The sequence below is a fragment of the Corylus avellana genome, chromosome ca6 (genome assembly GCF_901000735.1).
Source record: "Corylus avellana chromosome ca6, CavTom2PMs-1.0".
Classification (NCBI taxonomy): domain Eukaryota; kingdom Viridiplantae; phylum Streptophyta; class Magnoliopsida; order Fagales; family Betulaceae; genus Corylus; species Corylus avellana.
The window spans coordinates 1,029,447-1,057,028 of NC_081546.1; the positions used below are offsets into that span (position 1 = coordinate 1,029,447).

The 27,582-nt window shown below is 37.1% G+C and overlaps 3 protein-coding genes across 5 annotated transcripts; 2 read left to right on the forward strand and 1 right to left on the reverse strand.

Moving 5' to 3' along the window:
• The first annotated feature begins 23 nt into the window (after window positions 1-23).
• Window positions 24-503, forward strand: LOC132183906 (probable disease resistance protein At4g33300). The gene has a single exon (XM_059597371.1). It carries the CDS (start codon window positions 24-26, stop codon window positions 501-503), a length of 480 nt encoding a protein of 159 aa, XP_059453354.1.
• Window positions 504-5,843: 5,340 nt separating this feature from the next.
• LOC132184781 (aspartic proteinase Asp1-like) lies at window positions 5,844-9,727 on the forward strand. Its single transcript, XM_059598534.1, has 9 exons — window positions 5,844-6,307; window positions 7,237-7,354; window positions 7,447-7,673; window positions 7,870-8,103; window positions 8,216-8,354; window positions 8,435-8,629; window positions 8,944-9,016; window positions 9,114-9,201; window positions 9,293-9,727. Exons 1-9 carry the CDS (start codon window positions 6,111-6,113, stop codon window positions 9,372-9,374), a joined length of 1,353 nt encoding a protein of 450 aa, XP_059454517.1. The 5' UTR covers window positions 5,844-6,110; the 3' UTR covers window positions 9,375-9,727.
• On the reverse strand, window positions 9,472-27,582 carry LOC132184780 (kinesin-like protein KIN-7C, mitochondrial). 3 transcript variants are annotated; one of them, XM_059598532.1, is made up of 26 exons: window positions 27,113-27,582; window positions 26,866-26,963; window positions 26,458-26,547; window positions 25,909-25,961; window positions 24,885-24,950; window positions 24,747-24,800; window positions 23,287-23,346; window positions 22,931-23,009; window positions 22,611-22,678; window positions 21,420-21,479; window positions 21,147-21,251; window positions 20,482-20,586; window positions 20,273-20,380; window positions 20,016-20,162; window positions 19,560-19,742; window positions 19,241-19,393; window positions 18,501-18,740; window positions 16,192-16,332; window positions 15,977-16,102; window positions 14,771-14,821; window positions 14,618-14,665; window positions 14,244-14,543; window positions 13,335-14,084; window positions 12,267-12,356; window positions 11,762-11,840; window positions 9,472-9,737 (listed from the first exon to the last, which is right to left on the reverse strand). In XM_059598532.1, the coding sequence occupies exons 1-25, from the start codon at window positions 27,391-27,393 to the stop codon at window positions 11,799-11,801; spliced, it is 3,498 nt and encodes a 1,165-aa protein (XP_059454515.1). In that variant the 5' UTR covers window positions 27,394-27,582; the 3' UTR covers window positions 9,472-9,737; window positions 11,762-11,798. The 3 variants fall into 3 exon arrangements, with proteins under 3 accessions (XP_059454515.1, XP_059454514.1, XP_059454516.1); XM_059598531.1 differs by having other exon boundaries at window positions 9,472-9,742; XM_059598533.1 differs by lacking the exon at window positions 18,501-18,740 and having other exon boundaries at window positions 9,472-9,742.

Sequence of the window (27,582 nt, forward strand, 5' to 3'; positions counted from 1 at the left end):
AAACGTACACCAGCTGGCCAGCAATGGCTGTGACGGACCTCTTCGCTAGCGAGATGGCCACGGAGCTTCTGAAGACGCTGATAGCCATATCACTCAAGTCCTGCCTCTACAAGTCGAGCGCCAAGCAGCTCATTTCCTCCATCGAGCAGCTCCAACCCATCATCCTCGAGATCAAGTACTCCGGCGTCGAGCTACCGGCATCCCGTCAGTCCCAGCTCGACCACCTCTCCGAGACCCTCAGGGACGGCCTTAAGCTGTCTCACAAGGTTCTCGCTTCCCCCCGCTGGAACGTCTTCAAGAACCTGCGGCTGGCGAGGAAGATGGAGAAGCTTGACAAGACCGTGTCGAGGTTCTTGTCGGGTCTGGTCCCGGTTCACGTGCTGGCCGACGTGCACCACTTGCGGTTCGAGACCGCCGAGCGGTTCGACCGGCTCGAGGGGTTGGCTCAGCGGCTTGAGCAAAAGCTTGGAGCTATGATGATCGGAGGAGGAAAAGGAGAGTAGTTGGTGAGCTTCGGGGTGCATGGGGTTGGACTTGGCGAGAAAATTCTTCTTTTAAACCTTCCAGTTGACCTCCTCAATGACTGTTGCCTGCTGGTTAACAATCTTCTACGTCTTATTTTTTATATGTTTCAGGGTGTACGTACTACGTAGCCATAAATGATAAATGATACCCCTATAGCACTTAAGTAAGACTGCAAGCACTGCCTGGAAATGGAGCAACATATATGATAGAGATAATTTTCTGCCATAGAAACAAGAAAAAAATATTCTATAAACTTATTTGTACGGTGTCTTTCTTATTAAGGTTTATTCTCTACCCTAATTAGTCTATGATTGTTTGTCCACTACTCATTCTCTCTATAAATAAAGAGGTATGTATAATATATCACAATATAAAAGAGAATATATATAAGTAGCCCATTAAAAGAAAAAAAAAAAATTATTTCCCTTTCTTTTTCCAAATTAAACTCAAACTTACACTTTGAATTTTAGGGGATGTTAGAATCTTTTATATTCTACTCTATTATGTTTCCTTATTAGGTTTATTATTATTATATATTCTAGGGTTTTTTGTGATTATTGTAATATTGTTCTACACAATTCAATATATATATTTAAGATGTAGCCCATTACGTTTCTACGCTTACACTCCTTCCTTTCTCTCCTCTTCAATATATTTAACAAAAACTTTAGTCATAATTTAGAATGCAGAAGACTCAATTGTATATTTTGTATGTGCCAATACAACAATCTATTGATCAAAAAACTCCTGCTTAAATCCTAGCACAAGTGGTGAAGGCCAGCTTGGACTTATTGCAAATAATTTTTTGGGGCTACGCTTACAATGAAGCTGAGTCTTACCCAATCGAGGCGGGGTAGGGATGAAACCAAGATTTCTCATCTAAAGGAACTAAAGTATGAATGAGGGGTTAAACCCATATATATATATAAAACCAAGAGTGGCCGGGGTGCCTTGCACGGGTTCAGAATTTTCCCTTCAAGAGTGGTACACAAAGTGGCCTATCTTGGGGAGTTTCATCATTAAAAAAAAAAAAAAAAATCTACTAGCTCCTTATAATGTAACACATGAATAGCTCAAAAAAGTTGACAGCAAAATGTAGGGTAAAAAGTTGACCAGTTAAAGAAACCGGTTTGTGTAGAATATTACAATCTAAATGCATGGGTTGAAAGTAGCGAATTCATAAAAAAAATTCACAGAATTTATTATATTCTCAAAAAAAAAAAAAAATTATATGCAAAAGCTAGTAGGAACTGCTAGATTATTAATATCTAATAGCCGATAAGAGCAGTAGAGATCAGTTATCTACAGATAGACTTTGGGAGGCCTTTTGGTACCTCAATTCTTGAGCTCTTTTGGAGGTAATTGGTGAAGTTTCCCATTAAAGAAAGGAGCTTGAATCCTTTGACCAATGTTCAACTGATTGCTCTGAACAGGTCGATCGTATGCTGAAGCAAAAAATTAAGGATCTCATGAGAATATGCTGGGGAATGCTTCAAGACCGTATCACGTACACTATATATGTGGTTAATTTTCTCACTTGCTGAGATCAATTAAGCACAAGTGAGAAAAACATGCATTAATTAATTTTCTGAATGCATGTGACACACGATAAGCTTTTTGAGTATAAATTCAAAATTAACCAACGTACGGTCTCTCGTCTTATGTCGACCGGCCATCAATAGTCACTTAATTAGCCAGTCATGAGGTTTTTGAGTAAGTCAAGTCTCAGAACGCATCCAACATTTCACAAATGAATGCTTTTTTTTTTTTTCTTTTTTCTTTTTTCAGAAGAAAGACGAAACGAGATCTGAGAGTAGGAACGCATTGGGCAGCTTGGATCCTAGCTTCTAGATAAAAAAAGTATCATGTGGAAGTGGAACCAACAATTATGATTCGTCCCAGACTTAACGATCTGACTCATCTGAGAATATAAAAAAAAAAAAAAGTGTTTGAGCTTTAATTTGTGGGAGGAAGGGAAAAAAGTGTTTGCCAAACTGAGCCTAAACATTCTACGTGGGGATTGAAGTGGGAAAAGGGGAACGGGAGAAGGGAGAAACGACTGAAATGAATCCGACAGAGAGGAGCTCAAAAAGTGGAGTCGGACGCGTGCGCTACTATAGTACTATTATGGCCGGTAATTAAGGTATCTAGCTACACACATTTTCTTGTTGGGTGTAGGCTAATTAAGGTTGTTGGACTAATTAGTCCAACTTGCTTATTCGTCAAATAAAATAATAATAATAATAATGCCATTTCAGCTTCTGTTTTTGTCTTGCAACATCTGAAAAGCAATGATCACAAAATCGCAGTATATATGGTTCTTGCTTTCTCCTCAAAGACTTTCATGTATGAAACCAAGAACAATTTGGCTTAAAATTGTAGTTAATTATGTGGAACATGAGCTTCATTATTTCTCCAGCTTGTTATGATTATGATAAGAATGTATTTGGTACTGTGATTTTGCAAACAAAAAGCATAATTAAAGTTGAACCAAATTGCAAAAAATGTATTATTCAAGAGTTCGTTTCTTAAAAATTGTGATTTTAAATTTTGTTTTGTTGTATTTAATAATATGCATATTAATATTCTGTAAATATATTCACCATATAACAAATACACCGTTAGATTTCTAAAATTTGTTTTGTTTTGTTTGATTCCTTTTAAATATGGCTATCTAAATTTGATAAAGTTTGGTAAAGTGAATTTTTTTCCTTAAATTTAATTTTTATTTAAGAGTCCATTGTGAACGGTCCTAATTATTAAAAGACTTGATGATAATTTTTTTTTAAAAAAGGGCACGTTGTAGCAAAGCAGTTCTGTAGATCGATGTACTAATTGAACATAATTACATGTGAACTGGTATCATATATATAGTCCAGGTTGTACATTGAATTATATTTCAATAAAATTAATATTGAGAGTGACCTTAATTTCACACCATGAACGATTGCATCTGCATTATTCTCTCTTGGGAGCTAGATAAGTTTTACATTGGTGATGCCGTTTACTAGAGGGCCCGGCAAGGACCACTTAAGTCCGGCAAAACCCGTGGTATTTGACCCCCTACATTATAGACTAGAATTAAATTCAATTTCAAGAGATTCCAATAATTTTTAATACCGTGGTATTACCCCCTCCTGAAAAAAAAAAAAAATTAAAGGGAAAAACAAAGAAGAAAAAATGGAAAAGGACTAATTTACTTTTCCCTTTCATGTCGAATAATGGTGGCCCCCAAGTAAATTTTTAGAAGTTTCCACGAGGACTCTTAAGTACGTAATATTGTTTACATCAACCACCCAAAGCATGATGATGTCAAACCATTTACTTTTGCATCATGATATTAGGAATTGGTCCTAGTCTCTCTGTTGACCACCCCCCCCTCCCTCTTCTAAATGTATCAGCATCCCGGCAATTTAGATAAATTGTGGGGTCAGCAATTCAGGCCATCGATTTAAATCAACGGCTTAACAATAGCCAGGTCGGCAATGGTCTGATGTCGGGGATCTTGATCCAGGTAAAATGCAGTGGATGGCCGTGCTGGTGTAGGATCATATGGGCATGCAGTGGGCAGGGACAGAGCCGAGAAATTTTATGGGAGGGGCCAACCAAATTTTTTTTTTTTTTTTTTTATTAAAAAAAATTATTTTGGTTGTTTTTTTATGAACTAAAGGCTACCGTAAGAGCCAAAAAAAGTGAGCATTTGAAAGTAAGGGCCAAAAAATGGACATTTAAAAGTAAGGATCAAAAATAAAAAAACTTAATGGGTATGGCCCAAAAAAATTAAGAATAGGAACAAAAGTTTTTATTGAATATGGCCAAAAAATCTAAAAATAGGGCCAATTATTTTTTGGAGGGGGCCAAATAACTAACCTTAAAACATTACTTTACCCTCCTTCTTCTTCTTCTTCTTTTTTTTTTTTTTTTTTTTTTTAATTTTTAATTTATTTATTTTTTCCTTATTTGGGGGGACCATGGCCTACCCCGGTCCCCTCCTCCCTCCGTCTCTGGCAGTGGGTACTCCCATATTTGGTCAAGTAGATAACTTTATTAATTCTGGTTCTAAAATTCAAAGATGTCCGTCAATAATTTAATCCCAAATCTTCAAAACCCTTGTAGAACGAAATGCCTCCCTCTTTCCTGATCTTCTTTCTTTTAGGTTCATCTATAATGTATGCATTAAGAAATGTCTTTCTAATTAGTCCACCAAAAGTGAACAAATAATTGAAGTTCATAGTGCTTAGATAAATCCAACGGATGCATCATGCTGGTGTAGGATCATATGGGCACTTGCATAGTTTTGGCAGTTCCCATGGTTGCTTTCCCTCCTCTTGGAGGGAGATCCTCTTGTTGCTGTGAACACCGGATAAAAATAATTTTGCTGTTGGGATTAAAGGTAAGAGAGTTAATATGGGTTCATTTATCTGGGCGAGTAAGTTTTATAAAAATTTTCTCACTTTTGCTATTTGAACTATTAGCAATCTGAACAACAAATTTTTAGGAATTCAAATCTTTAAACCTAACCATCAATTCTCTAGTTAACCATGCATGGACCGACACAACTCAGCCACCCTAAAAGACATTCACATGCAACTATCATTTTTCACTTCTTGAGAGGCAAACAAAATTCTTAGTTGTGCAATTTCTAGAGCCAATCAATTAACAAAGTGGGCCACTTTCCACCAAATATTTGAAAGAATTTCTAGTAATTTTACTTCCATAGTTTCAATCCTCATACGTGGCGGAATTTAATTGATGCTTAGAGACAAAATAAATTTCTTTCTCACAATGTACGTAACCTAACATAGTTGGTAGACCAAAGACTCTAGATGGTTTTATTATTCTCAATAAACCTCACCCCAATAACACCCAACTCGTACCATCGTTATCATCTTATAATTGTGAAAGAAATATGGAAGAATTGAAAATATTATTAAAAAGTGAAGTTCAGAAAAGCATTGTCGATACAATTTTTCTTTTTTTCTTTTTTCAAATTAAGTTGAAAAAAAAAAAAAAAATTTAAATGAAGATAAAAAAAGCAAGGCAAACAAAGTTTTTCTCAAAATTCGAAGTCCTTCATCAATAAGTTATTGACCAAAGACTAGTGCAATGCAAAGAACCTAAAGACCAAGTCACAGACATAAATAAAACAGCGTATGATTCTGCAGACAATTTTGCCATTGCAAAACTACTGTTCTCATTGACAACTTAAGGGTGATTTCGACCTTTTGTCACAACCATGAACCATCCGCGCTCTAGACACGTCTCTTGTATATTGCTGTGAAACTTCTTCGATGAACCCAATTTTCGCTCTCCCTCTCTCTTCCTTAAAACTTTTTTCCTTGCCCTTTTTATCTGCCCCAGATAGACGCTATAAACTGTGATTTCTGACAGGGAAACACGTGGATGAGTTTGCCACCTTTTATATATGTCGACAGCTTAGAAACCAGAGACTCCAGTGGACTCCCAGTACCTTCTTGTTCTGACCCTCTTTTCTCTCTCACTCCAAAGCCTTTTGAGCCTCTTGGCCACTGATCCAAAAGTAACCAAATTTGATTGCAAACGAAGAAAGAAAGGAAGTGCCAGAGATGGGTGAGAAAAGTCAGAGAATGATTGCATTGGCCGCCTTTTTCTTTCTGGGTCTGCTTGCAATTTTCCCTCCAGGCTGTTTGTCAGATGCCAACCAGCCCTCCCTGATGAATAAAAAGTCAACCCACCCCATGGGCTCTAGTCGCTTTGGCTCCTCTGTTGTTTTCCCCGTCCAAGGGAATGTTTATCCTATTGGGTATGAAGTTTGATGATTTATTGGAATCTTTGGAAGTTTTGAATGATAATGCTGTAGCTTTGATTTATTTCTCTTGCTTAGGCATTGTCTGATTCCTTCTTCTTCTTCTTTGTTTTATTTTTATTTCTTAGATGGCTGTTTGTTTGAGTTTTGGGGATTGTGTGATTTTGTTGACTTTAATTGAATCTTTTTAGAACATTCCCTCTTCTTTCTATGTGCATAGAGTTTCTTGAAGAATTGCTAAATCCCATTGTTTCATATCGAATTGCTCTGCAATCTTCTTTTATCATTTTGCTACGGTTTTTGGATCTCTCGTTCAATTTAAGATTCCTGTTTTTTTTTGGGTTTGCATAATCTGTTGAATACTTAGCTTAATCTTTGAAGTTCTTCTCTGAATTTGATGTCATTTCCATCTGTTTGATATAATCTGTCAGCTGTTCGTTCTAATTCCTTTGATAATATTACTATTCTGGTGGTGTTTTATGAGCTTTTGCTTTTTTCTGAGACCCCACCACCACCCCCCAAAAAAAGACACATGAGTTTTCAACTCTCTTTACTCTTTCTATCTATCTGTCTCTTCCCCAATAAGTCTGACTTGTTTTAAAGTATCTTAGAAAATCATATTTCCACACACTTTCTCTCTCCCTGTGAGGTGATGGGGGTGCGGAAGCACTCACTGTGGGTGTAGCCTGTAGAAGGGAGTAAAAGAAGCAATTATTATGGATGTAGCAATGGTTTTACCTTTTGCCGGCTTTTCAAATGATCATTTCCTAAATTCACTTCATTTTTCTTTCAAACTTGACTTCTTGCATCGGACTTTTACTGTGCATCTCTCAAATTGGATTGGATCATTACTTGATTTTGCATCTGTGTTTAGTTTATGATTATTGAAAAACTTATGGAATTTTCTTCTTCTTTGAATCTCACAGGTACTACTCTGTGACCGTCAACATAGGCCGTCCACCCAAGCAGTATGACCTTGATATTGATACTGGCAGTGACCTCACCTGGGTCCAATGTGATGCACCTTGTACTGGTTGCACTAAGGTTAATTTTCCTGTTGATTATGATGATTAATTCAGTCATTGGTCTAATAATTTCCTGACCTAGTGTTTGTGTTTCTGTGTGTTCTTGGGCAGCCCCCTGATAGCCTTTATAAACCGAGCAACAATGTTGTGTACTGTGGTGACCCTGCATGTGCTGCCATGCACTCGCCGGGAAAACCCCATTGCAAGGACCCGAAGGAGCAATGCGACTATGAGGTCACATATGCTGATCAGGGTTCTTCTCTTGGTGTGCTGGTCAAGGATTACTTTCCCCTTCAGTTTACCAATGGCTCTGCCATTACTCCCCGTTTGGCCTTTGGGTGGGTATCTGTTTCTCTTCATCAAAATGGACAACATTTGAAATTTCAATTAGGTGGTAATTTTGAAATTGATGTGAATCTGAAAGCTTTGTTTTACTTTTTTATGTTGAAATGCAAGTTGTTTAGCTGTTGGCATGGCTTGAGCTTGACATGTCTCTAATTTGTCCTTCATTTTTTCTGTTCTTCCTGTCTGCAGGTGTGGGTATGACCAAAAATATAATGGGCCACACTCTCCACCATCCATGGCCGGAGTCCTCGGCCTCGGCAATGGCAAAGCAAACATAGTGTCACAATTGCATGATATAGGTCTAACAAGGGATGTGGTAGGCCACTGTTTAAGTGGGCGAGGGGGAGGGTTTTTATTCTTTGGGGATGATCTTGTCCCTTCTTCAGGAATCGTATGGACGCCAATTTCTCGCAATTCTGCCGAGTAAGAACCCTCCAAGTTCTGCTCTTTCTCTTCTCATGTATCATTTTTTTCTGCAATGTATATAATCAATAATCACCTTGCCACTTTCATATAATACTTGGATCTATTTCAGGAACCACTACTCATCAGGACCAGCTGAGCTTCTTTTTGGTGGAAAGTCTACCGGCGTAAAGGGCCTCCTTGTGGTCTTTGACAGTGGAAGTTCTTACACTTACTTCAATTCCCAAGCTTATCAAACCATAGTCAATCTGGTGAGAATGAAACAAAGGAGTGCATTTTTCTACAAATTGTTCTTATATGCAAAAGAACTGACCATTCATCCATGTCTCAGATAAAAAAAGAACTAACTGGAAAGCCATTAAAAGATGCAGCAGATGACAAATCACTTTCAATCTGCTGGAAAGGCAAAAAGCCTTTCAAATCTGTTGGTGATGTCAAGAACTTCTTCAAGCCTATAGTTGTGAGCTTTACAAATGCCAAGAATGTTCAGCTGCATTTGCCACCAGAGGCTTATTTAATTGTCACGGTAAGCACTTCTACACCAAATATGTGAAATGGAAATGATTCATTTCACGGTCAATATTTTGTTTTGCTGTATTTAACGGAATATATGATGTCAAGCCATGAAATGAAAATGATTCATTTTACGGTTAATATTTTGTTTTGTTGCATTGAACGGGATATATGATGTCTAGTCATTTAAAATGTTAAGTGACATGAGAATATGTTGATCATGTAGCACATATACACCGTTAGATTCTTAAGCTTTTTCTTATTTTTCCATTTCTTTTTCATGCCATAAAAATAGTGAAGAAAACTGGCTAACAAGTTTCATTTCAGAAATATGGCAATGTGTGCTTGGGAATTTTGAATGGCGCCGAAGTAGGACTTGGAAATCTAAACATAATTGGAGGTAAGAATTCCTGAGAGAGCAAAACCCTGTTGGATGAATATTACACAAACGAATGCAATGCTACAATTTCCACTAATATTACTTTCTCGTTATTCAGACATCTCTTTGCAAGACAAAATGGTGATTTATGACAACGAAAAGCAACAGATTGGATGGACAACAGCAAATTGTGATAGGCTTCCGAAGTCCTGAACCATACCCTCATACTTTTCTTTCTTTACTATGATTCTGCCGAGAGCTTTCTTACAGGGAATTTTTTCTCCTGTTTATTAACAGTGTGGATCGTGATTATAATGAAGGTTTTTCTCAGCCTTCTGCAGCCAATTATGGTTTCTCAACTGCAATTTATGCTTCCTGAGAAGATCAATAAGCTTGTTGGCCAAAAAAGCTCCAAAGCAGAGGTAAAGGCATATATATATATATCGGATGCATACATTTGTTTTGGCCGTTAGAGGTTTACAGGAGTTCCTTTTCTATATATACTATTATATAATCTACAAGGTAGGAAATGTAAATGGGTATATCCCATACAGAGGCTAAGTAATACGAATGTTATAATACAAAAGGAGTTCTTGTAATAACAATGTGCTGCTGATCCATCTTCTGCTGGCTTACTTAAATTACGAGAAAAATGCATCTCCGTGATTTGCTACCTCTATAAATGAGTCATCAAAGAAGTTGACTGGTTGACTGTACAGAAATAGTTACGCCTACTTCGTACCTGCACTGCAAGGTTTTCAAAATCATCATATAAGTGTTGAATTTTAAAACAATGAAAATTCTTTTACAGGATCATTCTCAAAAGGAAAAACAGACTGCTTAAGCGTTTCAAAGGATTTCGATCATAAAATGCGTGTTCTTCAATCTGCTTCAGACATTTTGAAATGAGGTCACGCAGGAAGTTCCAGTATATTAAACTACATCTTGCAAATACAACATCAAAAAGGCGAAAATCATAATAATAATAATAAAAGGAATACAATAAGGAAGTAGCCTGAGAGGGTTGAATGCACCCACTTTGATTAGTAGAAGTAGTCTATCTAGCTAGATTATGTGCAAGCCAATTAACCGGACATTGCAAACAGACTGGACAAGGCTCAAGGGTCAGTGGGCTAAAGCGGTTTCAGGGGTATTTAGTTGCAAGTCCGAACTCGCATAGACTGATACAACATCACTGAAAAGTTGCATAACTTCTGGAAATGGCTTTCTTAGATTGCTTATCTGAGAAATTACGCAAGTGGAGATATCAAACAAATAATAAAATGAACAATTCCAGGATTGCATAGATCTTAGTCACAACTGACTCATTCCCTCTTAACATGACTCAACAAAATACCCCGAGTACATTAATCTCATCGATTGGTCACTGAATTTTGCAATTGTTGAGGTCCAGGACAAGGATCCTATGACATCCAACAGTGTAAATTATGACACGTCATTCAAATATTTTGTATATGTAGGATAAAGGCATCCTATGTATATATAGTGGGCTCAGTTTGGGAGAAAGAAAATGAGAAAAACATTGCCCGTGAGACACAGGTGGGGTTTGAAATACTATTGGGGGCTAAGCATGGTTTGAACTTCAAGACTACGAGAAAAAGTAGCGGGTTTTATAATTTTGTGAGGACAGCTTGGAAGCGTGCTGAACTTCAAAACTCGATGAGAAACAAGTTTGTTTTTGGTCCCTTAAAGCCTCTGGATTATACAATGGGAGATAACTTTCTCCCTTCCCTTAATCCTCTCTCCCGTGGTGTAAGAGGGAACCGATCCCATGCCTCTAACACCAGGACAAGAAAGGGAACTGAGCTGGCTTACCTACAATAGCTGCTGCTTTGTTCATTCAAGAAAGGGCCACTAAATTCCTGTAGTCGCAAATCACACGAGAATCTCTTTTTCTAATGAATTTAGTTGGACTATACACATTACAGAGACATTTCCAGAGCTAAGGTTCTACAAATGACCCTGGCATAAAACCTAGGGCACATCACTAGAAAAGGATTGCTTCAATCTAACTTTCTTGTGGTTTAGAAATGATAATTAATATTTCTGTTTTTATTTTATTTTTTAAAAAAGAGAAATGATGGCTTATCCTGTCTCCATACTCTATTCCATGTCCATACATAAGAAATAAGGATGAAGTAACCAACTTCGGTGAATACCATCAACTGTAACTTTTATGTGGGTTATATAAGACAAGAAATCTGTATCCAACCAATATTGTGCAGTTAAAGATTACATCCTTTTCACTAATAAAATTATAACATAAAGAGACATCAGACTGCAAATTCAAAGATGTGGTACCCTTCACTGACAAGTCAACAGACTTAAATTTTATGTAAAAGAAACTCATATTCTAATTTATAATTCATTCTGGGAGTAAAGAAGTTAGATTACTCACAGGCAGATTGGCAGATGCCAAAATACAGCATATAAACTCAGTAACATAATCGACCATCAATAAGTTATAAGCCAATAGACACGTATTTAGTTAGGTGCAATGACAAGGAGTTCGGATATTTCTACTCTAAAATATATAACAGTTAATTTCTTACAAAGGTGTCTTGAGAGCAAGCATATGCCAAGGAAAAGAATGCTCAAAAAGGAAACCTCATCTTGAATATCCATTCCGATATGAAATGTGTTTGAAGCAATATCTTTTTATCCAAGATTTCACAATATTCTATTGGCTATTAATGCATCAAACTCCATTCCCATTTCCCAAAAGAATTTTGGATCAAGACAAACCTTATGGTGAGAAACTCCATCTGTGGAAGAGCCCATGTTACGGGTTCATCTCAGGATGCCATAAGTCATGATTTGTACACTGCATAGTGCCAATTGCCAAATGACTAATATAAGTCCATGAACACATAGAATCACAGGAGATCAAAAAGTGACAGCAGGAGTTCAACAGAGATTTGCTGGATAAGATATAGAGTTAGCCAAACGCATGCTGATATTGTTGGTATGTACAGTAACATATTGTTTCCATGCAAATAGCCCTCTAGATGTGAAATTACCATTGAAACATCAAATATAAGTGAGCTAACTATGATTTTTTGCGCTTGCTCAACCCAATTTAGTAACATACAAAAAGCTCAATCATGAAATAGTACCCATCAAACCAATACTAAGTCAAGTTAATACAAAGACAACAAGAATCGTCACAGCCAGAGGTTTCCTTCATAATCGGATGGAGCTTTTATATTACCAAATGTGATATGCGATATAAAGCAAACAAAACAATCACCTTTGCATGACAAATCTTTGTTATAGCCTCAACATGAAGGTTCTGCAGTTCTTCAAGAGCAGTAACATCCAGGCCAGCAACATCTTCACCCTGACATGATCCAATGAAATTAACTTTTTTGGTAACATTACTTCATAAACATGTCAATTGCACTGACCAATTTGAGAATTTTAAAACAGATTCTATAACCTAATACTGAACTCTGTGACTTACAAATTGTAAAATGTATTTAATAACAAAGTGAAACAATACAAGAGAAAATTGAACAGACCAGGACATAAATGGATAGATACGTTAGAAAACTTAAAAGCTATAAAAGCATTTAGCTAACCCACATCCATGCCAATCTATTGCATATAATTCGGGGAAAATTACTTATTTAGTCCATGGGTTTTACAGTTGTAACAAATTGATCCCTGATGTATCAACAATATCTTAAAAATCCATGAGTAAGCTATCCATCCAAAATGATTCCTTTAGTCAGCCATTTGACGGAAACCATTAAATGCACATGAGGGTCCACATCACAACCAAACGTTGATGGACACATGGCATACCTGATGACTCAGCCTGTTGTAAAACTACAATTTCATCCTCAAATAAAAAATGAAAAAGGGGCTGCCCCTCACCAGATGAGGTGGTCGACTTCCCCTCACCTGGGGAGGGGAGGCTACCCCTCAACAGATGAGGGGCTGTCGGCCACCCCTTTCTGAGGACCAGCAACCCCCCCACCAATGATCCCCCTTTTTTTTTCTTTTCTTTTTTCCTTTTTTTTTTTAAAAAAAAAAAATTTATGGGTAAAATTATAATTTTACAATAGGCTGAGCCATCAGCTATGCCACATGTCAATCAGCAATTAGTTTTTACGTGGATCCACGTGTGCATCTACCAGTTTCTGCCAAAGAGCTGACAGCATGGACCACTTTGGATAGAAAGCTTATCCAATGGATCTTTCAGATACTTTTGATATCCCAGGGATTAGTTTGTTACAACTGCAAAGCCCAGGGACTAAATAAGTTGTGCATGGCGTGCAGTTTCTTCAAAAGTTTTGGTCTATAACAATCATACCTTCAATCTTGAAACAAGGTTTTCCAGCTCTTTGCATCTTCTCCTTTCTTTCAGATAGCTAGCTCGTAATTCTTCCAATGTACTCATCTTATCCGTGTTTTCATAGATTTCATCTTCTTCAAATATTTTATTTGAGTGATCATTAGATTGAAGAAATCCATTTCTAACTCTGGTTTGCAATATATTTGATGCATGCATCCCTTTGGATGCCATGTCATCAGTGTTAGTGCCGGACATCCGTAACTTTGCAACAAGCACCCACATATTTGCGAGCTCATTTTCCAATTCTTCTTCATGCTGTTTAGCTTCATCAAGTCTTCTCCGTAGGTCACTTTCTATTTGATCTCTCTCAGATAGTGCAGTTTCCAGAACAGCTTCTCTTTGTTTTCTTGCATTAAGTTCCCTCTGAAACTCCTCAACCAAAACTCCATCCTCTGACTTTCTTGGGTGTCCATCAGCTCGAGCACCGTTTGTGCTATTTTGCTTGAAATCATACAAAGCAGACCTCTGGCAACAGATAGATCTGCAGTGACCCTCTCTGGCGGCAGTCAGGTCACCAGTAAGCTTCGCATTTTCATAAGACAGTTTAGTTACTTCTTCAGCCAAGTTTCGGAGTTCAACTGCTGCAGCCCCAGCCAACTCTTTTGCATATGAGGCTTCTTCTGAGAGCTTTTGAGTCTGAATTTCAAGCCCATCCTTTTCTTCAGTCAATGTCACCTTCTCTTGCTTCAAATTCTCTATCTCAGCAGCCTAAGATAAAATAATAAAAGTGCATCAATAGAACAATTTAACAACAAAGAACTTATTCTTAGCTAACTCTTAATATTCAACAAGATAATATGTTAGAACAAAGATGGCATATTGACTTCCCATGAGGAATATGACAAGCAAGGAAAAGAAAGGGGTAACCTGCATGTGGACTTGGTTTTTCAAATCATTGTTGCATTCTTTATAATCCTCAAGAGAATATATTCTATTCAAACTCATGACACTTGTTGGAGTATTTTCATCAGCACAATTTTCTTCATATAAACTAAATCCTTTCCCCTCTTCAATTTTATTTTCCAATAGCTGTTCAGAACACATCTTGAAAGTGGGAGCCCCAGCATCAGCAATTTGTTGTAAATTACAAGAGCTATTATCTGATAATGAGTTGAGCTGTTGCCTTAGCAGAAGAATTGTCTCCTGCATCTCAGCATTCTCTGATAACTGGTGAAAATAAAACAATATAAAATATTAAAATTGTACATACAGAGAGAGATCTCACAGCTTTCGAATTTTACCTTCATCTGTAGCTGCTCCTGAAGTATCCTATTGTCTGCTGATTTAATCTTGGTTACTCATCCAAAGACAAAGTGATCAACTTAGTAAAATATTTTTGGAAATTAATATTGAAACAACATCTTTTCAGCTACAAAATAAATAGGATAACAAACCTCAAGTTCAAAAGTTTTTTCATTTAGCTGAGAAGCAAGCTTGGACAGAGCCTACATTGAAGTGTAATTGACCAATTAGAAAAAAATTAGTACAGTACTAACTACTAAGAATAAGCGATCATGTCCAACACATTAAATTTTTTAACAGTGACCATGTATATATTATTATGATGATGATGATGATGCTGACTCCTCCATCTCACAAGAACTGTGCTTTCCTCCTTGGTCTGCCCCAAAATGTTTGTCTATTTTAAAAGGCTGGGGTACGGATTTAACCACTTCCCCAAACCATCGCTATGCAACAAGTGTTCCTCTCTTTTATTTTCAGAATGTGGATACAATAGTGAGAGCATATCAGAAAAATAAAATTGAAATATGCTGAATGCATAACTGTTGATTTTCTCAAAGAGGATCTGAGTGGGGCAAATGAAGTGCTATTTAGGGGGGGAAAAACAATTTTTGCGCTTACTGACATGGAAATTGGTCATCCAATTTGATTTCACATCCAAGCAGGGAACAAGATAGCAAGGCCAAATTGGCTCACTTAATAGCATGGCCTACAACGAACTGAGACTGAGTTCAACTACATGGCAAGCAAACTATCCTAAGGCCTAGACCAGGACTGTTTAGCATGACAAGTCCATACTAAACTGCAACACACACGGCAAGGGTAAAGCATGACTTGCAGTTGTTTTTGTGGTTGATGTTATTGTAATTTCTATTTCAGTTATTTTCATCATTGTTATCATTGTTGGTATATACCACTGTACATGACATCATACACTAAAGTAATTGACCCCCAATCTTGAAAGAAATGATATGCCCCAAAGCCGAGTCCTCTATATGTTCTGCACCTACTTAAATTGATTTAACTTACACCCTTAACAGCAAACAAGCTAAAGGCTCAAATAAAACAAATCTCAGTTCTTGTAAAATTTAAATAGTACTACAAAAGTCGATGGATTTTCAAAATTTCAAAAGAAATATCTATTTTACCACCTTTTGTAATAGTTCAATTAAATAATAGTAGCTCAAAGTACCCTGAAAAGCTAGGACAAAAGAATGTCTAATAGTACTGTTCATTTTTGTAGTGCAATAGCAAGCTTTTTATGAGATTACCATTTGCATCAAATTCAAACTCATAATTTTCGTCTTTATTGATTCCATATAAGGCTAAGCTACCTGCGTCACTAGGCACATAGTTACCTGAGACTTCTCACTGATGTTTGATGTATGTGGAGTCATCTCAATAGATCCAATCATACGTTGCTCCAAAACACGTATTTGACGCTTTTTTTCACTAATTTCATCCTTTAACTTCTGCATTTGTTCCTAAAATAACCAATATGACCATTAGAAGAGTCACCCAGGATAACCGATTGAATTTGTTCTTAATGAGAAAATAATAAAAGCAAGCTCACCATCAATTGTGAATCATCAGGGTTGCTACCTGCTTCCTCCGAGAGTCTTTTCAGAGAACTAGTACACAATGCCACCTCCCCAGCCAACATCTTAACTTGCTCACAAAGAAGATCCATTTGATCTGTAATAGTGGTCCCAGTCTGAAAAAAATCATTCAACAATTTCCAGTTAAAGTTATAAGTTCACCCACTTGCTATGAACCACCTATATAAATTAATTTTTAAGAATACAAATCATCAAGCTTGTAGTCACTAAATTTTCCCAAATAAAAAATTCAACAAATATTGCCGTTAGTACCAGAGAAGCTCTGTTTTAAATATAAAGTTGAAAGAGCCAACAGACACTTGTCATGCTCCATGATATCACAATATGATACTGCCATTAATTACAGAGTGTGCCCGTAGCACTACACCAATTTTGGCATTTTCAAGATCATCATGAACAACTTCGGACCACGTGTTAAATTCTTAATAGATCATGAGATGTAAAGCACCAAATATGGAGTTTATTTTTAGAATTAAGTTTCAGTTCATCTCCTTCTTGTAAGTTCCAGATCTATTCCCAAATGATAGCTATGAGGCTAGTCTTCAGCAATTTAAATTTCTCTAGTTATTTTCACTGTTAAAACTTCTACATGTGACCTTGGCACATGCACACACACACAAACACCCACAGATGCTTTTAGTAGTAAAATAACCCGAGATTCAATTACAGAACCCTATCTCTATGTTTGGAAAACCAACCCGAAGTTTTCCAATTTTTTTTTTTTTTTTTTTTGGTTTGGGGGTGGGGAACATATAAGAAATGCCCCTGAAAAACTATTGATTGACATAAAACTGTAGGCATGCCATACATTAGTCTTCATGACAACCCAAGAAACATTTGTTCTATGCACAATTTAGCTAACCCCAATTAGTTGAAATTGAGTAGAAGTAGGTTGAGTATTTATTATTTAAACTAATATGCAATTTTTGCTGTAAATGTAGTTACAGCAAAATGAAATGATGTCAATTTAAGAGTACAGCAAACCTACGAATCCTCCAAATCTGTAACAGATTTTTTTAGACCACAAGGCATTTCCAGTTGGGAACAAGCAATAACGTGGATGTTTTCAACTTAGATGGAAAACAAACAAGGAAAAAAGAAAAGTGGATATTTCCAGTCCATATGACCTTGTCTCCAGGAAGGCAAAGCAATTATATTTTTCCTAATAACAGAAAATAAAAACATGATATGACTGGATCATTTCTAAAGATATTTGTTGGAAGTCCCACATTGCTTGGGTGTCTAACATGCATCTTGTTGATTGCATATTTGTCATGATATCAGAGCCTAGCCCAATTGGTTATGGCCCACCGTCACCCATTGTCTCACGTGTTGGCTTGGATGTCCTTCCGCCACACGTGAGGGAGTGTGTTGGAAGTCCCACATTGCCTGAGTATTAAGGAGATGGGCCATTTATAAGGGTGAGGGAAAACTTCGACTCTTGAGCTAGCTTTTGGGTTGAGTTGGACCCAAGACCCATTTATAATATGGTTTGACAAACATGCAATCAACAAGATGCATGTTAGAAATAAGTCTTGGGCCTAACTCAACTCAAAAGCTAGCTCAGGAGTTGAGGTTTCCCTCCACCTTATAAATGGCTCATCTCCTTAATACCCAAGCAATGTGGGACTTCCAACACGCCCCCTCACGTGCTGGAGGACATCCAAGCCAACACGTGCGACAATGGGTGACGATGGGCCACAGCCAATTGGGCTAAGCACGTGTGGCGGGAGGACATCCAAACCAACATGTGCGACAATGGGAGACGGTGGGTCATAGCCAATTGAACCTGGCTCTGATACTATATTAGAAATGGGTCTTGGGCCTAACTCAACCCAAAAGCTAACTCAAGAGTTGAGCTTTCCCCTTATCCTTATAAATGGCCCATCTCCTTAATACCCAAGCAATGTGAGACTTCCAACAGTATTCATGAAAGAGAAAAACTTGATAAGCATTCAGAAAGGAAATCTAAGCATAAACATAAATTTAGGTGAAAAATAAAACTTTTCATTTAACTCACTCGTGCAAACTATAATACACATTTAAATAGTTAGGTCAGTGCACACAAGAGAAATGCAGGCTATATTGAATTGTTTTTTTTTTTTTTTTCATTGGCCAGGCTATATTGAACTGCATTAATTAGGAATAGAACTTGGCCCATGACTTTGTGATGCAGTGTCCGATAAGCTATGCTAATGTTCCCTTCGGCACTTATATACATATGAAGGAAGCATAATGAAGTAGTAGTCAGAATTCCTCTCACCGGCGGCAGACGGCGACCTCTAACAGTCGCACTAAACAAGTCACCTGCTTGGGTTGTCTCTGGAAATGAGTCAATAACAGCAGATTCATCTCCCCTTCTACTGACTGATTTTCTCCCTCCATCTTTCATATCATTCAAGATGACTCTATTTTGAGATGATTTTGAGCTAGATGCAGGTGACCCACTTGCAGATCTTTCACTATCAGAACTTGGTGACAATCCTACCAGATTCTCAGGCTTCTGTATAGGAAAAATTTAAGGTTTGGTTCATCGAAATCAATCATTAAAGGATAACTCCAAAGCTTCTAAGAATAAAATATTATTTGTGCTAGCACAACAGAAATTTTTTTTTTTAAAAAAAAAGTACTATTTTAAGCATATGTCATGTCAAAGCCTCTTTTGGTTTAAAAATTTAAACATGAGAAGAGCAGAATCCTGAAACAGTCATGGAGCCGCCACTAACACAGAGCCAAGCAAACACATGGAGCCTACCAATTTGTGCTCTGCACTAGCTGGGTGGTGCCTGCTTGTTATGCATGATGCCCTATCATTTTTGGCTGACCTTGGCACGAGTGGTTGTGGCTAGCATTTTTCTTTCAACTTTTTGGTGCAAACGAATATCCAAGATTAATTGAAGTTAAGGCACCAATTAAATCCAATATTTCATCTTTTCTAACAACCACCATAAACAAATCAAAATTCACATTGAAATCATTTGCCAAAGAAAACAGGGAACTTACTCTCAGTTTAAACCAGCCAAGCATTCCACGCCTTCTGTTCCTTTTGTAATCTTTAACCAACTCATCGATATTAGTGACATCACACTTCCCTTCCGTTGAAAGCACATCATCATCAATCATGTGTTCCCGTTTTCTATCTGGCAAATATGCTAGCTGCATAAAAATGGATCAAGGGTAATGTTGATATTTTCTTTTGATTTGCAAGTTACACATGCAAGAAGTTGAAAAATCCATATCAAGAAACAAGCTATCCATATATCTGGCCAATCAAGAAACTGATTGTCACACAAACTGAGCTTAAAATTGCTAAATTGCACACCTCATCTTCCCCAAAAGAATGCCTCCGTCTTTGGCCAGGCCTTTCAGGAATGCTTGATGGCATAGCATTCTTTGTAGAAACCAAGATTAGCTTAGTCAATCGCTGAATTCTTCCCATCAAAGCAGCCTTGGCATCTTCCTCCTCTTCCAATCTTGACTGTAGTTTTACCTGACCCGCTTCCAGCTTTGGCATCATTAAGCAATACATATTAGAAATAAACAACAAAATCCACAATGAAGTTTAGCAACTCTATGTTTAAAGAACCAATGTGCTTAAGATAGGTAACAGTAATATTTTAGCACAATCTAAGACTGGACCTCAAACTAGAGCATGTTCAGCATGCCAGCTAGTTACAGTCATGGTAGAGCTGATTTTTGCACAGAGAGCCTTGGTAGCAATTTAACAAGAATGCTTGCTAACAATTATTACTATTTGCCCTCATGTAAAAACACAAACCTGAAGCTTCAGATTAAACAGATCTTCCTGAGTAGATGCAGCCATATTAGGAATATGCACCATGCCATACTTTAACTGCTGAAGCTCCTGTTTTAAACTGGAAATCTCCTTCTGATACTTCTTGATGAGAGATTTCTCATCCATGATCTAAGAAAGGCAATATTAAGGGGGGGAGAAGGGGAAGAAGAGATTAAGTAGCCGCCAGTGGACAATTTGTTAATCAGTAATACTTCACCAAGAGTGAATATCAAATTCACCTTATTTTGAGAAGCCTTAATTTCCACCTGCTTACTCCGATGTGCAAACTTCAATGTGTTGTGTGTCTCCTCACTATTACTCGAGGCAGGAGTCACCGTGCAAATGAGCTACAACAACATACAAGATCATATTCCACAATTAGTAAACTTGAATCTCAATTAACATGAAACAGGAATAGTAGATATTTAAAATATTGTATAAAACTTACGGAGATCCGTCCATGGCCACCAAGGGATGACTGCAATAAACGGGTAAGTTTTGAATCTCGATAGGGAATATGAGTTGCCTTTCCATCGGTTAGTTTAGAAATCACCTGCAATAAGAGATAGTTAACTTTTGCCTTTAGCATTTTAGGGTCATAATGTAAATAGTATTAAATAACACAAAGTGCCATTAATTACTATAAAGTAGATGATTTTATTGCAATATATATATATATATAAACATTTTTAGCAACTATTAAAATATTAATTGAATAATCGAATTCATCATTCTTCCAACCCTTTGCAGCTCTCAATTATATTGTGGCCGGATGTGGCTGAACCATGTAAGATGAGGGGGGCAAATGTACAAAAAGAATCCAGATAAGAGAAAACATTCTCATATTATTCTTTTTTATACAGAAATTCTTGCAGTAAAAAGTACGTAAAAGCATGAGTATGAATCATGTTAACGGGGGATAGAGCATTGATTTTTTTAAAAAATAAGTAATAAACCAACCTCATTAAAAGTATAAGGTGCACCTAAGTACACAGAAAGTATACAAAATGAACCACCTAACTAGCATGGGCAAAACGAACAGGACAGGGGATTGATTGTAGACCATATAACATAGAGAAAAGGAAAACAAGGGGCAAATTACTAATATCTTACAGTTCCAAGGGTTAGTAAGCTTTTATTGATGTATGAGCCCTCTTTTCTTCGTAATCCAATTGTTTCAGTTTTAGAACTTTCAGATCCTGCAAGATCAATTAAGTGCTGCATGGGATACTTGAGTTAATATAGGGCTCCGAGCCAGATTGTAAAAAAAAAAAAAAAACAGAATGTTAGAAATGTAATTAAATACATCACTCCACTTAGGAGTCAGATCAACTATAAATCTGTTGGCAACTCAAATTTAAATAATAAAAATGAGTAGGATATTACCAACTGGGACAAGGTCACATCTTCACCATGATTTTCACCACGTGGACTGCTTTCAACAGTCTGATAAAACAATAAGTACAGTAGAATATCAACCTTTTTTGAGCAAGAAAAAATTTATTATAAATGAACCTCGAGTATGACATTATGGGTGAGAAATAAATAAATATATTCATATGTATGTATGATGTATGTATCTATTTACATACACATGGGAACAGTACAAGAATGAGATTTATATAAAGAATAAGAAGTGATGGCAAGAATGCTTGCTTGGTCAAAGACGTATACCTTCATAGCTTAACAAACAAATTCCAAATTTCTCAACATGTAAGACCCTATAAGCTAGTCTAACCTAATAAGCTTGACAACAAACAAATTTTGTTTTACCAAGTGTGGTAACACAAGATGGTAGGTTCACAAAAGTAGTCAACATTATGTATCATTGGCGTGAACTACAAAAGGAAAGAGCAAGTTTCGAATAAAATGCATTTGGAAAGATTGCTTTGATTTGATTGGAGGCCCACTTGAGTTTCTCCATAATACTGAGTTCTACTTTTGAGTTTCTTTAAATAAAGTTACTGGTTGAGCGACTCCTGGGCTCCAGCTTCATTTAGACTAAATGATCAAAGTCTCACAAGGTTTTTGGGTGACTTGAAGATTCAACCTGCATATATTTATCTTAGAATCACAGGAATGGTCATATTTTATTGACCAGGCAGTCTATTATTCATGGCTGGCAGAAATTTGCGTTCCATGCCTCTCTCTCTCTCTCTCTCATGAGGAATTCCAAAATTAGACATCGAAACTCACAATCTTCCCCTTTCTCCTCTATGTAGTACACTACAATATATTCTCTCCACAAGCTCAACCAATACGATACACCCAATGCTAAAAGGCATAACTTTATAACTCTCTGAAATATAAGGGAAAAAAGAAGTTTTAAACCGCACATTACATACCAATACATAATTCAATGCTTTATGAAAGGATTCTAAGTAAGATATTTAGAAGGGGCAACAACTTTTCTTTATTAGCAATGGTAGGAGAGAACAATTCAAGTTAAATGAAATAAATTACACTCGACACAATCTACTTCAGTTTCTCTTACATGTTGGTCCAATATAAGCTCTAGCTTCTAAAGACAAGGCCAAACATACAAAACTTAATCATATGGAAATTAGACATAATTACCAAGGTAAATATAGTGTGGCTCCGACTGCTAAGTAGATTGAAATTATTAGAACCGACATGTCTGTGCTCTGCAATAACAGAATAAAAAAGTGATACATCAAAAGGTTCTCAAGTGCACACATAACAAACATCTGATGAACATGCAATGCTTGAAGGAAGAGAGGAAAGCAGCCATCAGACCCAGTAAAAAGAAACACATGAACAGCACAGATTGCGCTTCAACAAGGAAATCAGGAGAGGAGGGTGAGAAAAGCAAATATAAAAACAGTAACTGAAGGGATGAAATCAAAGTACAAGAAGGCGGCAAAAATATTCAGTACCTTCCCCAGATGCTATCAAGGAAAGAGCATGAGCAGGGGACAGAACAACTTCCTCTTTGATTCCCTCAACATAAGTTCCCTGCCCAAAAAATACCACACGTTCAAATAACAAGATTCAACTATTAGTAGACAGATGGTGCAAATTAATACGAATGAAAGCTACCACTTTTAAGATTATATTTGGATTAACAATTTAAGAACTATTAGATTTCCTAGCATTTATCGTTTTAGGCATGCCCCCTAGAATAGGACTTAGGAATCTCTTTCTGGTTGAACATGTGTATGTATGTATGTATATAGATATATAACTTCGGCCCATAACACCTATGTCTGCTTTTCTACTTTACTAGAAGCACCTGAGCATCCTCCCGTATTCTTAGATTCTGCCCTGTTGAATCAAGTAAGTCATTGATGACCTGTAAAGAACAGGAACAAAATCAAACAACAGGTGATAATATTGAAGACACAAAAACCATTTACTCCATTTATGTCGAGACTTCAGACTAATAAGCTTTGACTATAGTTCATCAATTCAAAGAAAATTCTATAGCGAATAGGACTTTTCCGACTGCACATTCTGGCAAAGTAAAACAGTTACACCATTATTAGTCATGTAAAATTGACCAATCATATCAACAACAATGCTACAACAATGATTCATATGGATCTATTTCTTTTCTTCAATAAGTAATGACAAATGTTTATCCTAGTAATCAGAAAAATGATGCAGTTTTAGTCAAAACAAATTGTTATGTGCTTCAAGAAGTTCTTAATGCAGAGGCCCAAAACGCTTTCACAAGCGTCTTACATGCTTGGTAAAATTACAGAATTTTAGTAGATTAAATACAAAGTTACTCTAGTTTCAAGTGATTGTTCACAGCGTGTCAAAGTGAACCAAACAAACTGGTTTGGTAAAAAATTGAAGTGCAACTTTTTGGGGCAAAACATGCTTCACATTTTCTGGTAGAGGTTTACAAAGTACTAACATCCCAAATTGATTTAGTCTAAAGACCATAGAAAGTTGATGCAATGTCAGGGTGGAGCCCTTTTGTAACCCTGTGTTATTACATTTAGTTGCTATTAAGTATTTTCTGCCTTTCCCTTGTGGTTGTACGCCACAGGCTCACTTCTTTTAAAGTTTCCCTAGGTTAAAAAAGTCAAAGAGTAATTTGGGCCAGCGCCATAGAGGCCCATGGATTTTTTTTTTTTTTTCTTTTCTTTTCTTTTTTCTTCTAAATAAAAGTCTTATTCAACAACTTCCCAGGAATGGTACATTGTGAGCGACATCTACTCCTTGACCACCTCAAAGTAGATACAGGGCACTCCAAAACAAAAGATAGAAGGAAACAATCTACATGATGTGTCCTCTGTTTCCATACTTGATAATAATGACACTCCACATACTTGATAATATTAATCTCAATCAGACAGTGTCTAATACTGATCGGGTTGAATCTTTATGCAAGAATTATTCTTTTGGATCTTGCAACCCAAAAGAATATTCCATTCTTTTATGATGGTATCTTCTCCCATAATATAGTTAAAGAGCACAATTCCTAGTGACATATTCCCTAAGTCGAATGAACCACAACTTGAAAGATAAAATATGTCATGACAATGCCTAACCTCTTTCTTTTCTCAATTTAAACTCTCACCTCTAAAGGTTCTACAGCATGTGAATCTTACCTCCTAATGAAGAATCATTAGAAAAATAGCCATGACAAGACTCAAAAAGTCAAGAGGTTCTTATAAAAAAAATATATATAATAATAATAATAATAATAATAATAATAATAATAATAATAATAAGGCTGACCTCGTTGTAAATTTCAAGATATGAGACTCGAAGAAGAAACTCGCGCCCAGGTGTCTGAAATATATAATGAACGGAATTTTTTTAAGCAAAAGAAATAATATTGATTGTTATTAAAATTACTACAGACTAATGCCTTACCTCTTGTATAATTCCGAAGACATCCTTCACTGCCAAGGGAATAACTCCAGGTGACTTTTGCTCCCCCTGAAATGCAAAAAGAGATGTAAACATTTGTACTATATACTTTGAAGTACTGAGAAATAGAACAAACATGATACTATAATTGAAGGATCTTGAAATAATTAGCTTAGATATTTATACTGTTTCCAATCACACATTATCTAAACAACAACGGCTAGAAGAAAGGCTGATACAAAGAACAAAAATGCCAATCAAAAGCACCAAAGGAACTCGCTCCTACTTTTATTTATAACTTTCAGGATCACGACCTTTGCTTAGTACTCAGGGACTATTTCAGCACACTAAAAGTAAGGGTGTATCTTTGAAACTTTTTTTTTTTTTTGATAAGTAATCCAATCTCATTAAGAGGCGCAAAGAGGGTGTATCTTGAAATTTTTTGAATAAGAATGGATTGTAGTGCTAACTAAATCTTCTTTTAGTCTTGTCAAGTACTCTTCATAAAAATTCTTGTAATCACATTGGATGATGCTTGTTACTTATGGAAAATATAAGTTTTGATAGGATAGTTTGTCAAAAGAAAAACGATGCCGAATTTCATATTCCTACTAGACACTAAGACAAACCCTTTTTCCTTACAACTATCTTTTAGATAAGACGTGGTAAATGTTTATACCAAACTTGTTTTCACATCAACCTTTCGTCCTAGTATAGGAGAAAAACTGTTGTCCAACTAAGCAAGCTGTCTCTCTCTTTTCTTCTTCTCTCTACTGTCCTCTGAACCTTTGACCTTGAGGGTGGCAATACATGCAACTAACCACCACAACAACACAAAGCAAGCTACTCACAATATGGAAACACTGACTTAATGGGAGAGTGGGCATCAATGTGTCAATCTAAAGGCAGCCTCTGATTGCAGGACCCACAATCAGTGAACATCTGGCTCTCATAAAGTTCATGAAAAAAAGAACCAATGGGCGTGTTGGGGCCTGACACGACAAAGGATAGACACTAGGTAACTTACATGCATCGTGTGAGTCTTGCCACTACTAGTAACACCATAGGCAAACACTGTACCTGTATAGAAACAGAGCAATTATTAGCCAAACCACCGAGTTGTACATAATGAAACAAACAAACATTTTACAAAGTAAACTCACATTCACTCCTTAAATATGAAACCAGATGGTACAAAGTATTTCAACATAATCCAAGCTAGGAAATTGCATAGGCTATAAATTCACAACTCGTTCTGAGTATGTTAGAATGCTGGGACCAAAATCTAGTTTCCCAGAAGGCCCAAAAAAGAAAAAGAAAATGTACGTATAGGCCCTGCCATCCACTGGTTCAAAGAGGAAACAACTTGTTATTTTAGCAGCAAACACAACGCACAGAACATTATATGATCTGCAACATAACATGACTTCACTATGTAACTATTGAAGCTGTTCCTTCCACATGCATCCCACTCCGGGTAATCAAGCCTTCTCAAAGGTTCACAGTCAAGCCATCCCACCCAAAATGAACTCCACGTTAGACTGAAATTTTAATTTATACAAGGTCAAGTAATTACCATTAATCCCTTCCATTGCACCACTTACGACATGCTGCGCAGCAACATCGTAAACATGTCGCGTTGTTGTTGCCGGACCAAACACCCTATCTGCAGCACCCAAAATTTGAATTCTCAAAGATGACTACAAAAAAAAACCCATTAACTCCAAGCACTTTCAAAAGAAGAAAGTAATATGTTCTGCAAATGCAAAGCAAATTTTCAAAAAATTTAAAGGAAATGTGGCCTTCAAATGCACAGCCAAATACGAATAGTCCCGTTACGGCTTCGTACTGTTAGATATAGTCATATAGATTATTCCAACACTCGCAAAACAAGAAGAAGTTCCAGTGCAAAGAAACATGTCTCGAAAACAAAACTGAATTTAACTTTTTAAGCTTAAACATGATTAAGATGAAAGGTACAGACCAAAACCATACGCAATGGACGGATTGTACTCGTTCCGCACCGTATAATCCCCATCAGCGTACCACGCTATCTCGTCCCCTTTGTTAATCTCCCTAACACTGCTCAAAAGCCAAAACCAAACAGTTACAAACTTAACAAATCCCCGGCTGTCACCCAGCACCTCGGTAACAACGCAATCACCACTCTCCATCACCAAATCAGAAGAAGAAGAAAAACAAAAAAAACGAAAAAAAAACCAGTACAGTACCTGAGGGGTCGAAACCTGACTGTGACCGTAACATTCTCCTTGGCCTTGCTTACATCGGGGCGGTCCAGGGTCAGAGTAGGCGGGCTCGGGCTCGGGCTTTGCGAGGTCGTCGGAGAAACCGAGAGCTTCGACGGCCGCCTAGACGACGTGGTGGAGGAAGGAGTAACCGGCCGTCCGGCTGGCTTAGTTGCCTTAAGCTGTGGCGCCGGTGGCTTCCGGGACCGGAAGGGCGAGATGGAGGACGTGGATCTTTGGGACCTGGTTGAGCTACTGGCGGACATTGCCGCAGAGAGAGAGAGAGAGAGAGAGAGAGAGGTTTGAGAGTCTGGAGAGGTCGCACACAGTTCACATGCCGGTCAAAGTAAATGCCGTCTTGGGACAGTGCAGTGCCGCTCCCTCCAAAACAAGGCTCGCCTTACTTGCTACTGGTGCTTTGAATTTGTCTGTGCTCTGGTTGCCGTCGTTTTCAA